Source organism: Falco biarmicus, chromosome 2 (assembly GCF_023638135.1).
Source record: "Falco biarmicus isolate bFalBia1 chromosome 2, bFalBia1.pri, whole genome shotgun sequence".
Lineage (NCBI taxonomy): Eukaryota > Metazoa > Chordata > Aves > Falconiformes > Falconidae > Falco > Falco biarmicus.
This window is the reverse complement of record NC_079289.1, coordinates 31,320,321-31,335,351: the sequence shown is the minus strand read 5'-3', so window position 1 is coordinate 31,335,351 and position 15,031 is coordinate 31,320,321. Positions and strand designations below refer to the sequence as shown.

Below are 15,031 nucleotides of genomic sequence, written 5' to 3'. Positions count from 1 at the left end.
TCTGCTTCGCCAAGTTTGTAGTTTCTTTTTAATAATTCCCAAGTGCCTCTCCAGAGCCGGGCCGCCCCCGCTGGCACCGCGGGCTCACCTACGGGCCGCTCCTAAGTGCCAAACAAACCTGCAGGCAGAGACAGGCGGGCACCGCGGCCAAGGGACTGCGCCCCACCGGCTCCGCGTCAGGCCCGCCGCGCTCGCACAAACGCCTTTTCAGCGCCGAGTGCCCCGGCCAGGCCCGAACAGCGCCCGCGCCGCCGCCCGCCCCCGCGCCCCGCCCCACCCGCCGGCGGCGCGCGTGCGTACCTCGCGCGCCCTAGCACCCTCCCCGCCCCCCGGGCAGCGGCCTCCCGAACCCAGGCCGCGGCCCCGCTAGCCCAGCCGCCCCCGCCCGCTGCCGCCCTGCCGGGCCGGGCCGGGCCGGGCCGAGCCGAGCCGGGAGGAGCCTTCCGTAGCGCCCGCGGCTGTCATGGGTGAGACGGCGCAGCCCCCGCGGCCCGGGATCGGCGTAGGGGTCGTGGTCACCAGCCCCGCGCACCCCAACTGCGTCCTCCTGGGCAAGAGGAAGGGCGCGGTGGGGGCCGGCACCTACCAGCTCCCCGGAGGCCACCTGGAGTTCGGGTAGGACCCCCGACCCTCCCCCTGGCCGCGGGCCCCGGGGCCGCGCAGGCCGGCGCCGCGGAGAGCCGTCTGCCCGCCCCCTCCCCTGAGGCGGCCCCGCCTTGCCCCGCCCGCAGGGAGAGCCTGGCCGAGTGCGCCGCGCGGGAGACGCTGGAGGAGGCGGCGCTGCGGCTGCGCAACGTGCGCTTCGCCTCCGCCGTCAACTCGGTGTGCGCCGCCGCGCGCTACCACTACGTCACTGTCCTCATGAAGGGCGAGGCGGAGCCGGGGGCGGAGCCGCGCAACCGCGAGCCCGAGAAGAACGAGGGTGAGGGGGCGCGTCCGAACGGTGGCTTGAGCACGTCTATAGCTTAATTTATTTTATATCGGCCTCTGCCTGCGCGGGCTTTGAGGTAACGAGGTGAGGGGTGGCCGCGGGTCTGAGGGAACGCGCGTGTCCCGCAGGGTCGGGACTAAGGGGAGGAAAGAAACATTAGAAAACAACTGCGTGTGCCCCAGAGAATGTGAATTCGCGTTGGTAGCTTATGCACGATCCACCCAGACTTGCAGAGGCAGGATTGTGACGTGATTAATCTTATGCTCGGGCTTTATCTTTTGTTTGGTTGGGTTTTTTTACCTTACAGGTTGGGAATGGGTTAAATGGGATGAATTTCCTCCAGCGGATCAGCTCTTCTGGGCCCTGCGCTGTCTGAGGGAGCAAGGTTACAATCCCTTTTCGGAAGAGCTCGATCATCTGAAGGGGTACACTGGAAGTCACCAACTGACGTAACAAACCCAAGGACAGACCTGCTTTTTTGAGTGAATGAGGAAAGCATGTACTGTGCTCACTTTGCCCATGTGAAAATGTTACCCTTCCCAAAGCCAAAATGTTTCAGTGCTCTTACTGTGTTTCACATGACAGTTGTCTCTCATTCCACAGCTATTTCTAGCTCTAGTGGTTAACAGTTGATGTTTTCTTTTATAGAAAACTCATAGTGTTTTATCTGGTTAACCTTTACATGGATGAATAGCCCTTCGGATGTCAGAACTACTCAGAGAAGCTTACTCACTTGGAAACAGTTCCAGCACCAAGCCCAAGAGAAACTTGATTTCCTTAAACTACTGTCTTGCTTTCTGTGTAAAACTACTTTGTATACCATGCTGCTTTTCTGTAATTATAAATCCTGGGCCAAGTTTTAAACTTAGCCTTGACTCATAGCTTCAGTTAAGGCACTGTCATGAACAAAAGTCACATTTTACAAACACCTCATTCTCCTGCAGACAGTAGTATATACTTGAAAATCAGGGCATGGTAAACATGAAAAGCTTGTGGTGGCTTGTTGCAAGGAATGAAAAATCCTGAACCATTCCTGCCACCCCCTTTCATAGCAAAGTTCTCTCTGCTGCCACAGTTACATTCAGATTTATCTACAGAAGTGTTTCAGATCTCTGCAGTTGATCTGAATGCCTGATCGTGTTACTGAACTTGTAATAGTTTAATGGAAAGGTGCCTATAGTGTTCTACTAGGCTGACACAAATAGCATTGTACAAACTAACCTCATGTATAGGTGTAGCTCTATGGCACAGGTGTACTTTTTGGCTGAAGAGGGCTGCCAGTATTAAAACAGCACAGACGGGTGTAATTCTGTATGGCTACTGGGATTGGATAGCATTGTCAGGTGACTAAATGATTGAATTGGTAGCGAATGAAATCATGGTACACACAAAGATACATACAAAACCAATGAGTTGGGGGGGGGGTTCAATTTTTCTAGAATCTGTAACCAAATTTGATTCTTATCCAGATGTAGTCATTAGGACATCAATTAATTTTACGATGTGGCTTTTAAAAAACCACCAATTGGCTCTTTTTTTCCCCTCTTCAGAGTTCTTCTAAAACACAGGTTTTGCCTGTTTCATCTAGATATACCCCTTGAACAAAATATTCTGAGAGAACTTAAATTTCTTTTGAATAAAACATAAGCACAATATTGAAAGATTAAAATTGTCTGAAATTATGAATTGAATTGTCAGTTCTTCAAAGAAATGAGCTTGAAGAATTTAAAGCTCTTCTTTACTTGGCACATACATTTTCTTAAATGGAGATGGCTTTTATTTGCTGAGAAGCAGAGTGAAGCGAGTTAGAAGGATGGTACTGATGATAGCAAGCCTCCTGTTTAGAATTTGAAGTATTAACTACACACAATTTCCCTTAGGACAGATACTCTTTCTCTGAAGCGAAGAAAGATGATAACGCTATAAAGCAGCTTTGAAATGGGAACCATCACTGAAAATTCTTTTACTACTGTATCTTTGTAAAAAGCTTATTTTTTCTATTCAAAAGTGGAGATTTTCTTCCTGAAAGCAACTTTATGTACACAAAGTTATTCCATTCAGCTGTCAACAAAGAGGCTGTAGGAAGAGTTGACAAATGTCCTGCCCGTCTGTTCCAAATAGTAACGAAAAAAAACATTAAAATATTTTAATGCAATTTTAGAAAGCATCTAGCTCATGATGGGAAAACATGGGTCACTGTAAAATGGTTTGTCATGCACTAAATTCTTGGTTTCCATTAATGGTTTTAGTTGTTCTGTCTGTTGTAAATACACAAGTAGTTACTGAAATGAGGACACAAACAGTATCTCCATATGTCAGGGTTTCTGTGTGCTTTCTGAGTGGACTCTTGATGATTACAGTGCATTACTGCAATCAGCTGTCAGCAATCCCTAAATTAAATAACTTGTTCTGTATGTGTCATGCATTTATACTTCCTCTCCCCACCCAAAAATTTGATTCTCTGTAGTTCTTGGCTGCTAAGACAGTCCTTTCAACTCAATGTTACATTTACTTTGATTTTAGTACTTGTGTATATAATAGATTTTCCTATTTAACAGATCTAAGCCACTAACAGAACACGCAATTAAAAATTTGTCATTTGTTAAACTGCTTTTAATAGAATTCATTTAAAATGGCATTATAGTTATCCAGCATTGAGAAAAATACTCCTGAACAGCATATAGTTTGGAGCACTGATACAAAGAAACTGATTAGGGTGCATCTTGCACCTAGCATCTGATTTTCTGCTAAGAGAACAGCAGGCAGAGACGACATCTTATGTAATGCATTGGTCCCATTAATAGACTAACAAACAATCCAGAAAAAGAACTGGTCATTGCTTCTGTTCACTGTTACTTATGTCTGGAAACCATCACTCACCTCCACTATATTTCAGTTAGTGTATCACATGATACAGCCATGCAAGAGTTTTGGCTAGACTGTACATTACACTTTCCATGACTCTTAATTAATTATCTCCATTTGTATTTCATTCCAAGAAAAGAACATCCTTATAAATGAGAAGACGAAAGAGACTAGCGAGCTGTGGCTGTGTGCTAAGATGTGTTGAGAGGGGCATTTAGGGAAGAAAATACTAATCCCACAGTAAAAAGCATTAACTGCATTTTGCAATATTGTGTATGATTCTGATTGCACATGTTTAAGAAAAAACAATGTGAACTAGAACAGGGGTAGCCAAGGTTAACTAGGATGATTGAGACAGGGCAGGCATATTGGAATTAACATGAATTAAAGAGGAAATACAGTTCTCTATAAAGACAGTTGGGGTAAACACCAAAGAAAAAGATGATACTGAATAAAGGTTAAAATATATATGTATATGAATAACTTTAGTAAAATTTCACCTCTGTTTTGCAGTCTAAGTCTAAAAATACTTCCAAAAGGAACAGCCGAGACAAAACCAAATTCCACATTTCTATTAAAACAAAAAACACTGCCCTGTATTGCGTGATTGAACCTGACCGAAGTCCTTTTCATTTCAATATCCTTATGGGATTTGTACATATGTTGGTCATATGTGGTAGCATTACTACAGCAATACTTGAAAGATTGTCTGAGCAAATGAGGAAGTACCTGATTTATCAGGTATTTCCTATAAGGAATCTACAAAACGGAACAGTGAAGAGAATTGTGATCTCTGCTTCAGGAAGCCTCATTGCAAGGCAGAAACCTGTAACCGTCCACATTAGTTTTCTGATTTGATCAGAGGGTTACTTAAGACAAAAATGGCTGTCATAAAATGACTCCTTAAGCAAAACAGAACAAGGGAAGGAAAGCCAAGCGAAGTGCCTTTGGAAAGATGAAAGAATATTGTAGCTGAGGCAAGAAATACAACTGCTGAAGTAAACAGATTAGTAGGTTCAAAGAACTGAAAAAATTATAGAGGACAAGAATAAAGACTGTGAGCACTTTGAACTAAAAGGAGCTGAACTTGCAGCATGCCCCAAAGCTTGTCAGCCCCAGCATCCCAGGATGTTTAACCAAAGTATTTGGTGAAGCCTTGCGAATGGGCACTTTACATCACTGCCTCAGGATCTGCCCAGTTATGTGTCTACCTGATAAAGCTTGGTTGAAAAGGAATACTTTCAGTTCCTGACTCCTCACCTGCTTCCAATACTGACTTGGGATCTTGCAAAGGGGAAAATGGAACACAAACTTCTGAAATTCAATCAGAATTCAGCCACATACTGGGATAAAATGTGCTAAGTATTGAAGTTACACAGTAACTCACCTAAGATTTAAGTCTGCAAAATGAAACGTGAAGTTACATCAAAGCTGAGTTTATTTATGACAAATCATTCATGATATATTACAATAATTACAAACTTTTTTTTTTACACTTTATTGCCATATTTTTGTTCTCGGCACACAGATGACCAAAAACATTGATTTAGCCGGTAACAAAAAAAGGATATTAAAATTACAAATTTCACATCTCATTTCTGTGTCATAGAAAAGGCTATCAGCAAAAGAGTGAAGTGACTAACAAACATACAAGGGGATTCCCCTTACACCTCTTTTCCCAGGAACATTTTTCATCTAATGTATAGTAAATATATATATACACACATCTCTTTCAAACATACACATTCACACATTTACATAATCACGGGAAATTTGACATCTCTCCTCCAGCAGAAAGCCTCCTTTTACTTGAACATCTAATGGAAAAAAATTCTGAAGTCCAGATTTTAAGTTAGTCACCCTATTTCTGAGCCAGCTGGTACCTTCTCCCTACACATGGGCCACCAGCTTTACAAAATGATATAGCCGTTTCCAATGAACAGCATCCAACCCACCTTCACCACAGGAAAGGTCTACTAGGGATACTGTCCCTCTTGTACCTAGTCTGAGTCACTGCTGCTACTTGAGGAGTCTGTTGACATAACTTCTACATCATCTTCATTCTCTTTATTGTGTCCTGGAGGCTCCAACATGAAATCATTACTATGATTAGGAGGTAGCATGTTCATTGACATATCACTTGACTGCCAAGGATACTGAGGAGCAAGCACATCTGGAAAAAAGGGGCATAATCAAACTATCAGCTTCATACATCAACAAATTCAACAAGACAGCTCAACCAGAACTCCAATTTAAAATTAAATCTTAAAATCCTTCCTTAATTTTGGACAGATGAAAGCCTCCAGTAACAGCTGGAAAAATCTCATGAAGGAGCCATTCTATCCCTTTAAAAGCCTACTCTGCAAGAGACACCCACTTACAGAGTGTCTGTAAGTTCAAAACAGGATATATTTATACAGAGCTTTTCACCTTCAAAGCACAGTTTTAACTGACTGAACATTCACGACGACTGTCAGTAATGAAAATGGTCACCCTATCAGGATGCAAAAATAGCTTAAAACATTAGATCAAGAAAAGTACTTAAGGTAGACCATATAAATTCAGAGTAAAAGGTTTTATCCAAATTTGACTGAAACACCTTGGTTATCGGCAAACAGTACATAAAGTGCAAAGGAGAAGTGTCCTACTACAAAACCAGGGGCACGGACAGATACCCGAGGGTTGGGAATGCCCCACTGTGCCCCAGGCCAGGCCAGCCCGTTGCCTCTGACTTCTCTGAGCATTCACTGTTTCTCCTACTTCCAAAACCATCCCATACCGTACTTCCTACCAACCTACCCTCCACCCACAACACTTCCGAGTCCCTCCCTTCCTTCCTTACCTGGAAAACAGCTCCCATTTCAAAGCTGCAGTACACATCTATATGCTATTTCTGCTCCCTTCCTTTTAATTTATGCTCCTGCTGCTTTAGTTCTTCTCCACTTATTACCAGGCACTGTAGATCAGTCCATCCCAAAGAAACCAGCTGTCTCCCACTTACAGCAAGCATTAAAAGCCCACCCACATGGGACTTGGAGCACAGAAAGCGGGCACTGTCTAAGCAGGGGGTCATATATGGTAGACTTACTCTCTCGCTCAGGTGCTGCCTAACTCGGAAGCACAAAGACTACACACACAGGGCAGCTTCTGATCTTCGAGTCTGGAGACACCAGAGATTCCACATATGAACTACAGCCACAGTCCCCTAATACCAGAAGCATTACCTAGGCGTACAAATCCAACCCACCAGCAAACATGAGAACATAATGCAGCCTTCATGCCAGTTCTGTGCCCCACTTTAGGAAGACCAACAGCAGTACCAAGTGGTCTCATCCCAGCTGTGGTGAAGCTAACCAACTTTATTTGAACCAGCTGAGAATCTAAACCAGTGTTTTACATCCTGTGACCATGACTCAATACTGGAACCAGTCCACTATTAAACTAGGCTGAATGTGTGTGCTAAGCAGGCTCAGAGTTTTGAGGCTATAATGCAGCGCAGTGGCTACCTTGCAGACTCGGTAAGGACTCAGTAACTGGACATCTCTCTGCACAAGTCTCTAAAAGGACTAAATCCCACAATTAACATTCTCAGAACATGCCTCCACACACCAACAGATTCAGGATCCCTACACAAAACACTGGGGCAGCCTCTACTGTCTTTTAAATGAAGTTTTGGTGTTTCCCTCTTACTTGACAGTCCAATAATTACAGAATTACCCTGACATAGGAGACCCAGATTCAATTAACAACTTTACTTGAGGAGTTTAAAATCCCACACTTTCCAGCTTCTCAAGGCAAAGTCCCAAACAGTGGGCTTTCAGTTCTTACAGAGACAGCACTCAAAAGTAAAAGAAGCTAGACTGCATCCCCTAAGGCAGAGGAGCCAGCCAAAACGGGCTCTACTTATGCAAATAAATGCTCAAACTCCATGAGGAAGCCACAACCTTCACATGTCTCTGACCGTACTCCAAAAGAACAGTAAAGATACGTGGGCCCACGCTCAGCATTCCCCTGATAGGTTGCTTTGGACAGATGTCAGGGTCCCACTCCTACCCAGCTTACTGGCCCATTTTATCCAAGGCCAGAGATTTAGAAAGCGGTATGATGCAGAACCTCAAGTCACTTCCTAAGAGGTGACAATAGGATTAGACAGATGATCAGATCCAAGTTTACAATTTCTCCAGTGAAGTTACAATACAGGGTTTTTTAATAGATTCAGTATAATTTTTGAACACAAGCTTTCTGTAACACCTGCAAGTGGCTTAACGGACAGGTAAGAACTGTTACAGGCCTCCTATAAATCCAAACTGAGAATTTTTCCACATTTTAGTCTAACCATGGTAGACTAATACTGCACAAGTACAGAACCACTGAATTCTTGATTCAGTTACTACAATTTACTACCAAATTCTATTTCAGCATGAGTGAATGAATCCCATTAAAGTCAACGGAAGCACCCATTTCACTAAGCAAATTAATAGATTAAAGCTCAGTTCCTACACTCAAGGTACTACCTCACCAGTTGTCCCTGCAATGCCTCTTCAATCCAGAACTAATCAGTCTTGCTATACAGAGTGTAGACTTAAAGAAACGTAGGGGATGACAATAAACCTCTTTTCTTCCAAATACAGCTTTCACAATTCCATACTTTCTGTCATCACTACTAAGAAAAGATTGCTTTGAAAATGCTTCTTTCTAACATGATTTGTTATCACTTACTTTACAGCAATTCAAAATAACTGAAGGGTAAAGAAGTGAGTTTTGTTTATATAGATATAGTTGTAGTGTCTGCAGCACGATTTAGCATAAAATTTCTAATTGTTAACTTTATTTACTAGATCTTCACTGCTCAGGAACAATATTAGCCGTAATTTTCATTATTTTAACTCTGATTTGCCTTTGCTAAGGGAAATGTGTAATTGCTGTGACTGTACAAGGAAGAAAGAAAAGCAAAATAAAACTGAATTTCTTTTACCTGGCAGTCTACCTGCTGCAAGTGCATCCCCTGGTAAGTGTCCATTAACTCCATTGGTGGACGGATTGTTCATCTGACCCAAGAGCCCACTCCTCATTTCCAGATCTGTAGGATATGGCCTACGTGGGTCCCCTTTAAGAAGAAAAGCAAAAGGATGTGTTTATATATTTACTTGTCTTGCAGACATCAATTTTTTCTTCAGTGCCTAGCTTCCTGACCAAACAAAACCCAAAATGAAACATACTCTGATTGCTTGGATCAGCAATGAGCATCACACCTGTTTTGTTAAAATCCAAACCTGTGTCTTCCACTTAAGACCTTCTTTGTTCATTCAAACTTGGCATAAAAAGCACATTAAAAGTAATCAAAACAAAACCAACCTCACATTTAGAAGATATCTTTGCTTTCCCTGCTACTTCACAGCTAAACAGCAAGGGCAGAGATTAGAAAAAAAACACATTCCCATTTTGGACAAGGAGGATAGTTCCCAAAACTGAAACCTGACAAAACGAAAGCCTTGCTTCTGACTCCACTGATTACTAACATCCTCTGAAGAAAATATTATAAGGGGCAGGAGGGAAAACAATCAAGCACATGGAAAAGACTTCAACATACTTGGTTCTAACTTACAACTGGGGCCAACGTTCAGAGGAAAAAAGCGAACAAAGGAGAGCAGAGGAGGCCAGTCAATTAATGGAAGCATGCAGTTTCATATCCTTTTGAAGACGTACAGGACTTTTATATCCATTTTTGTTGAAAATATTAGATAGAACAGCTGAAAACAATGTTACTCTAATAAACCCCAGTGTTTTTCACTGTATAAGCATCCTAAGACCAGATACTGACCATGCTTTATTATTAGAAATAAAAAAAGTTTAAAAATCTGTTGTCATAAACATGGTAAGTTACCTGGTACCCACGTCAGAGGGGCACAAACAGCATTGCTAGCACTGATCCTATGGGCATATTTAATTATTTCTTCAGAGGAAATGGCACCTGGAAGAATGGAAGAAAAGTTACCATATTGTCAGGAGACTGCATCATTATATTATTTCAGAAGACTGCACACTAATATCTAAAAGATTGGGAATGTATTTTTGTATTTGAAGCATGCTCTTAACGTTTGACAATGACTGCTTGGAGGATTCTTAGACTATGTAAGCGTGAGCTTCAGTGAACTGATTTTACAGCCACGTCAGCAGTTTTTCAACCTTGTGAAAAAAACAAATCAGTCTCCTAAGCAGCGTACTTGACAAGCGCAATTTGCAAGAAAACTTCAGGACCTGCTCTATTATGGAATTTTCCATAGTAAAGAAATGTGTTTGTCTAGTAAATGTAGAGCATACAGGTAGCAGCCCTTCTAAATATATGCCTGTATTACAGTAAAGAGAAATTTTACATATTTCTTGATTTTTCTAGAAGAAATATACAAAATGTTAAGACACTATAAAAAAACACCAAGAAAAGGCCTCCTACAGGAAAAGAAAAAAGTCAGTTTCACTTGATAGGCAGGAATTGCTACAAATACAAACCAGAGTCACCAGCTAGCCAGTCTTTCAAATACAATGGATATGCATACCAACATTGTCTCCCTTTCCTCAGTAACCTCCTGAGGTGATTTGATGAGATACTTAAGTTAACCAGATACACTATTATCAGTCCAAGAAGAGTACTGAAATGCTTTAAATTTAATATTAAAGATATGCTTGCCACAAAAAATAATAAATTCCTGCCTTTATTGAGTTATAGGTTCATAATGAAACAGAAATTTGTTTACACATAAAGCATCCAAAAATCTGTGATGATAATTAAAAACCAAACCAAAAAACAACCCTAACTTCAGCTCACTTGCAACATTCTTTACAACTGCATTTATGTAGTATGTGCAATCATGGATACTCACCTTTTCTTGCTTTTTCAATTGATTTCAGCTTTTCCTTTGCTTGATAAACAGCTGTTGCCTAGTTGTAAAAAAACCCCAACAAATTAAACCAAATCTTCAATGCATCTTTAACTTGTAAATTTCTACATAAAGTCAGTTCTGTGAATAATTTTTTGCATTTACTTGCATTTTAAGAGAGACACTATTCAGTGAACATTTTCAAAATACACAAAGTAGGTTTGGAAGAAAATTAGCATTATAAAACAAAACTGAATAGCATGATAACAGTATTTGATTACTGGAAAAAAAAAACAAATGCTAAGCTCTTATGAAGTTTTAAATATTTGTATCTTCGCAACTTAACACACCACTTCCTCCAGAACAACCACAAGTAGATGCTCAAAAGCAAACACATCATTGTGAACTTACCAGTATATGCTCTGCTTCTTTTAGTTGTTTCTGCAGCTGCTGAATATCATTATCCCTCTTTTCTACTACCTTTTCTAAAAGCTGCATTTCATGATGGATTTTCCCCTGATCAACCGCCAACTTCATTAGTTCTTGAAACTCACCATCTCTCTGAATCAGCAGTTCCAGGATCTATTGAACAAGAGTTTTGTAGAACTTAATTTAGCTAGAGTAACAACACACCCGCAATTGTGCTGCAAAGGACAGCAACTGACATCCACTGGAGTATTTCTGTTTGCACAAAAAATTAAAATTTCTTCCTCAGTTTGCAGAAACAGCCTATGAATCATACAACTAATAAACAAACAAAAAACCCAACATGAGGACCAAGAATGCCTTTGTAATGCAGCCAAAATCCCATCATCACCACTAGTCTGAGTATAGACAAGGACAAAGAAAGAAAAAAAAAGGGGAAAAAATTACAAATAAAGCGTTGTGCTTACCCACAGAAATACAGTTTAGAAAGTCAGCTTACCTGGCTTTCCTCTCCTGGTTGTGGAAGCTTCTGGTTTCTAGAAATTGCCAAAATTTCAATCAGTTCCCTGAAAGGAAAACTCTGTGTTTGCATAATTTTCTACAGCATTATTTGTAAACCACATCAAGTCACCCCCAAATTGTCTGAGTACTGATATAATTACAAAGGTATCCATGGACTTGAGTATTTTATAGTACAGTGTTGGCATGGATTTCTCAACTAAGAGTAATTCCTTGAATAAGTCTCACAATTGGAGAATGTTTTCTTCTTGGTGCTCAAGAAGTGTTCATGTATTTCTACTCATGAAATGCGCTAAGTTCCTGCCAAAATATATAAGACATAAGCAGAAGCTGAGAGAAGAAACAGCACAATGAAACGCATTCATACCCTACTTCTACTGCCTTTGCTTGTTGTAAAAGGGCATGAAAGTTGTCTTCACTTTTTTACTTCTCTATTTTCCCAACAGAACTAGTTTCATACACAATGAAATCTATCCTTTCAAACACCTAGAGTCTGTTGTGAAACTACTTTTACAACAAGTATTTCCACATATTATACTAGTTGCATATCAAACACAGAAAAATACCGATAAAACTAATAATATTCTGGTGCCAGTTTAGAAGTACTTATCAAACAAACCTCTTGATCACACTTCCAGGTACCCATTTACTTTGTCACCACTCTGAAAAGTCACGAAGAACCCCAGGGGGGACTCGCTAAGCAACAAGACCACAATGCAAAAAGGTGTTTTCTGTAAATTCAGCTTATTTGGCTTCTAAGGCTATGGCAGCTCAATGCCATGAATGAATAACTGTCTATCTGAAGACATCATCCTTGGAAGAGTACTGATTCTTTGCTTCGTCCAGTGCAAGGAGCTCAGTGGGATGTAGGACTAATACAGCAGTGGGACCAGAACCTTAAAATGAAAGCAGGTACTCTTTCAAAATGTCAGAAAAAAACCCTCACCCGTGAAGCTCTAAATAGCATCTCAGTCTATGTCTCTTGGTCACTCCCAAACACTAAACTGATTTAAAACTATTAGAGGATAAAGAAACTTGTCATTATCACTAAAGCTTTATTCCGCCTGAAGAACGCTGAGCAGTAGCAAATAAAATCTGTTGTAAGAATGTCAACTACCACCACCAAGGTGGATGTCATGGAGGGTTTTAACTGTCCTGCGTTAGCCAGGTATTGCACAGACACAAAACTATAAGAAGGCTATAGATCAGACACATTGCTTAATTTCTGTCCCTACCACGAGCCCAGTGTCACGACTGTGAAAGGCCTAGCTCCTCAGTGCTGCGGCGCATTGCTGCTCAACAGGAAGATTCACTAAGTGTTTCTGAGGGTGGCTCTGCATCCACAATGGTAGAATATGAGTTCCAAGATTTAAAAATAAGTTTAAATAAAGAGCAAGTTTTTTGGTTTTTTTTTTAAATACACAGCAACCCATATGTCACAATAAAATCTAAGACTGAAAACAAAACCTAACCAGAAACAAGAGCAACTGACCAATATATCTTCCTTGTCCTACCAGTGGTAATCGCACAGTGCCCAGGCACACCGGTAGTACGGGGTTTTCCCTCTGGAAAAGTTTTCCTAAGCTTCTGCTCTCCTCAATAGGAGGAAAGTAATTAGGAACGCCTTCAACTGCGCTGCCAGCTGTGCCTCCACAACATGGTGGGCAACTTGGATGAAGGTTATCAGCCCAGCTTTAAGAGCATGGACTCGGTACCCGAGCACTCGCACCGCTCCCGGCGAGCCCCGCAGCCTGCTCGGAGCGGGCGTAACGCTCATACGGGCAGCGACCGGCACGGCGTAGGCCGCGCAACACCACCTCCGAATTTCTGACTTAAGCATAATTTTTAGTGACTAATAAAAAGCCTAAAACCGGGGGTGCGGGTGCATTTCACGGGAAACGCAGGCGCCAGCCACGGAAGGCGAGTGGAAGAACAAGGAAGCCCTCCCGCTCTGCGAGCGGGGAATAAAGCGCCGCCGATGCCCCCCCTCCGCGGGGAGAGCGCCGGGCCGGGCCCAGCCCCCGCGCAACCCGCAGGGGAGCAGGAAAACGCGGGTGCCCGGGCCGGGCCGCAGCCCACCGGGGCTCGGGTCAGTTCCACACCGCCCCCGGGGCCCCCGCTCCTCCCGCCGCCCCCGCCGGAGGCTCCGCGCTCGCACAGCGCCGAGCGCCCTCACCCCGCCCGCGGCGCCCCGCCGCCGCCCCCTCGGGCGCGCCCATTCGGGCACCGGGTGCGGAAAGCAGAGCGCGGTACCTGGCCAAGAGCTCGAGATCCTCCAGCGCCGCCAGGAGCCGGTCCCGGGTGCTGCTCCGCTCCCCGCCTCCCCCAGCCGCCGCCGCCGCCGCCATCACAGCGCCAGGCGCGGAATCCAGTGCGACCCACGTCCCGGCGGCGGCGCCAGGCCCGCGCGGGCGGGTGTCCAGCAGCGCCCCCGGCGGCGGAGGAGCGAGCTGCAGCGGCCCGGCGGCGGGGCACATGCGCAGGGCGGCCCGGCCCCCGGGGGGCGGCCCCTCCCTTCCCCGCCCTCCAGTGGGGCGCGCGGCGCGGCGGGGCGGGCGGCGGTAACGGCTCCCGTGAGGCGGGCGAGGGGCCGGCGGCCGCGGGGGAGGAGCGGTGGGGGACGCCGAGGGGCCGTGGGTGTGAGGGGAAAAGAGGTCACGTCTGCCTCGGCGTGGCCAGATGCGGTGTTTGTCACCGCCCGCTCCTGCAGCCGGGTCGTTACGCAAGGGTCGGCGCTTGTTGCCCTTCTGAACGCGTTCCCAGCCCCCGGGTTTCCACAAAAGAGCCTCTAAACGAGACGCAGATGTACGCTACAGATACAGGAAACGAAGTGCAGGGAAAGGGCTCGCGACTAAATCACGTCGCATGTTTGTTAACACATATTTTGTGTGTCCTGATGTCCAGAAATCCCTTAGGTGCTTTTTATCAGATGCAGGATGAAACAGTGCTTTACTAACGGCTGAAGAATGTTAGGTGTCTGATACTGGTAGCAAAAAACCCGGGCTTCAAATGAGGCAGAGCCGAGAGCTTTCACCGGGCTGTGAGGTGGAGCGGCCGTGACCTGCCTCAGCCGCCCGCTCCCTGTTCCAGACCCTGCCCGTGGAGGCTGAAAGCGGCTTTGCATCCATTGGAGGTGTCTGCACGTGATTATCAGGGCAGGTTACAAGGTGCAAATCCTGCCCCAGATCCTACCGGCAGTTGAGCTATAATTAAAAAGTAGTGCTTGGGTTTTTTTAAGTGTTCCTGCACATGGAACACTTGTCCTTACAGCTGGTGCTGTAAGCGGGCCTCTGCCTCTGGGTGGGGTCACAGTGAAGCCAGTGGAATTTTTTATATTTATGAAAGTTTCAGTAACGTGAAGAAACTGAGAGAGAAGCCAGGGTGGAGGGCAGATGAGGGAGCACGGAGTGAAAGT

At 44.2% G+C, this 15,031-nt stretch overlaps 2 protein-coding genes across 2 annotated transcripts; one reads left to right on the top strand and one right to left on the bottom strand.

Annotated features, from left to right (window-relative positions):
• The first annotated feature begins 305 nt into the window (after window positions 1-305).
• On the top strand, window positions 306-3,538 carry NUDT15 (nudix hydrolase 15). The gene is made up of 3 exons (XM_056327287.1): window positions 306-615; window positions 732-922; window positions 1,239-3,538. Exons 1-3 carry the CDS (start codon window positions 464-466, stop codon window positions 1,382-1,384), a joined length of 489 nt encoding a protein of 162 aa, XP_056183262.1. The 5' UTR covers window positions 306-463; the 3' UTR covers window positions 1,385-3,538.
• A 1,678-nt stretch (window positions 3,539-5,216) lies between these two features.
• On the bottom strand, window positions 5,217-14,056 carry MED4 (mediator complex subunit 4). The gene is made up of 7 exons (XM_056327286.1): window positions 13,870-14,056; window positions 11,597-11,663; window positions 11,083-11,253; window positions 10,675-10,732; window positions 9,681-9,767; window positions 8,772-8,903; window positions 5,217-5,969 (listed from the first exon to the last, which is right to left on the bottom strand). Exons 1-7 carry the CDS (start codon window positions 13,962-13,964, stop codon window positions 5,797-5,799), a joined length of 783 nt encoding a protein of 260 aa, XP_056183261.1. The 5' UTR covers window positions 13,965-14,056; the 3' UTR covers window positions 5,217-5,796.
• Between the last annotated feature and the right edge of the window lie 975 nt (window positions 14,057-15,031).

What these genes read in the sequence shown, in the direction of transcription:
- NUDT15 (XM_056327287.1), top strand. Translation starts at nt 464, where the DNA reads ATGGGTGAGACGGCGCAGCCCCCGCGGCCCGGGATCGGCGTAGGGGTC. An exon ending in GGAGGCCACCTGGAGTTCGG is followed by an intron (nt 616 to 731) that starts GTAGGACCCCCG and finishes CCCCGCCCGCAG; the next exon opens with GGAGAGCCTGGCCGAGTGCG. An exon ending in CGAGCCCGAGAAGAACGAGG is followed by an intron (nt 923 to 1,238) that starts GTGAGGGGGCGC and finishes TTTACCTTACAG; the next exon opens with GTTGGGAATGGGTTAAATGG.
- MED4 (XM_056327286.1), bottom strand. Translation starts at nt 13,964, where the DNA reads ATGGCGGCGGCGGCGGCGGCTGGGGGAGGCGGGGAGCGGAGCAGCACC. An exon ending in GATCTCGAGCTCTTGGCCAG is followed by an intron (nt 11,664 to 13,869) that starts GTACCGCGCTCT and finishes TTTTCCTTTCAG; the next exon opens with GGAACTGATTGAAATTTTGG. An exon ending in TGCAGCAGGTAGACTGCCAG is followed by an intron (nt 5,970 to 8,771) that starts GTAAAAGAAATT and finishes CCTTTTTTCCAG; the next exon opens with ATGTGCTTGCTCCTCAGTAT.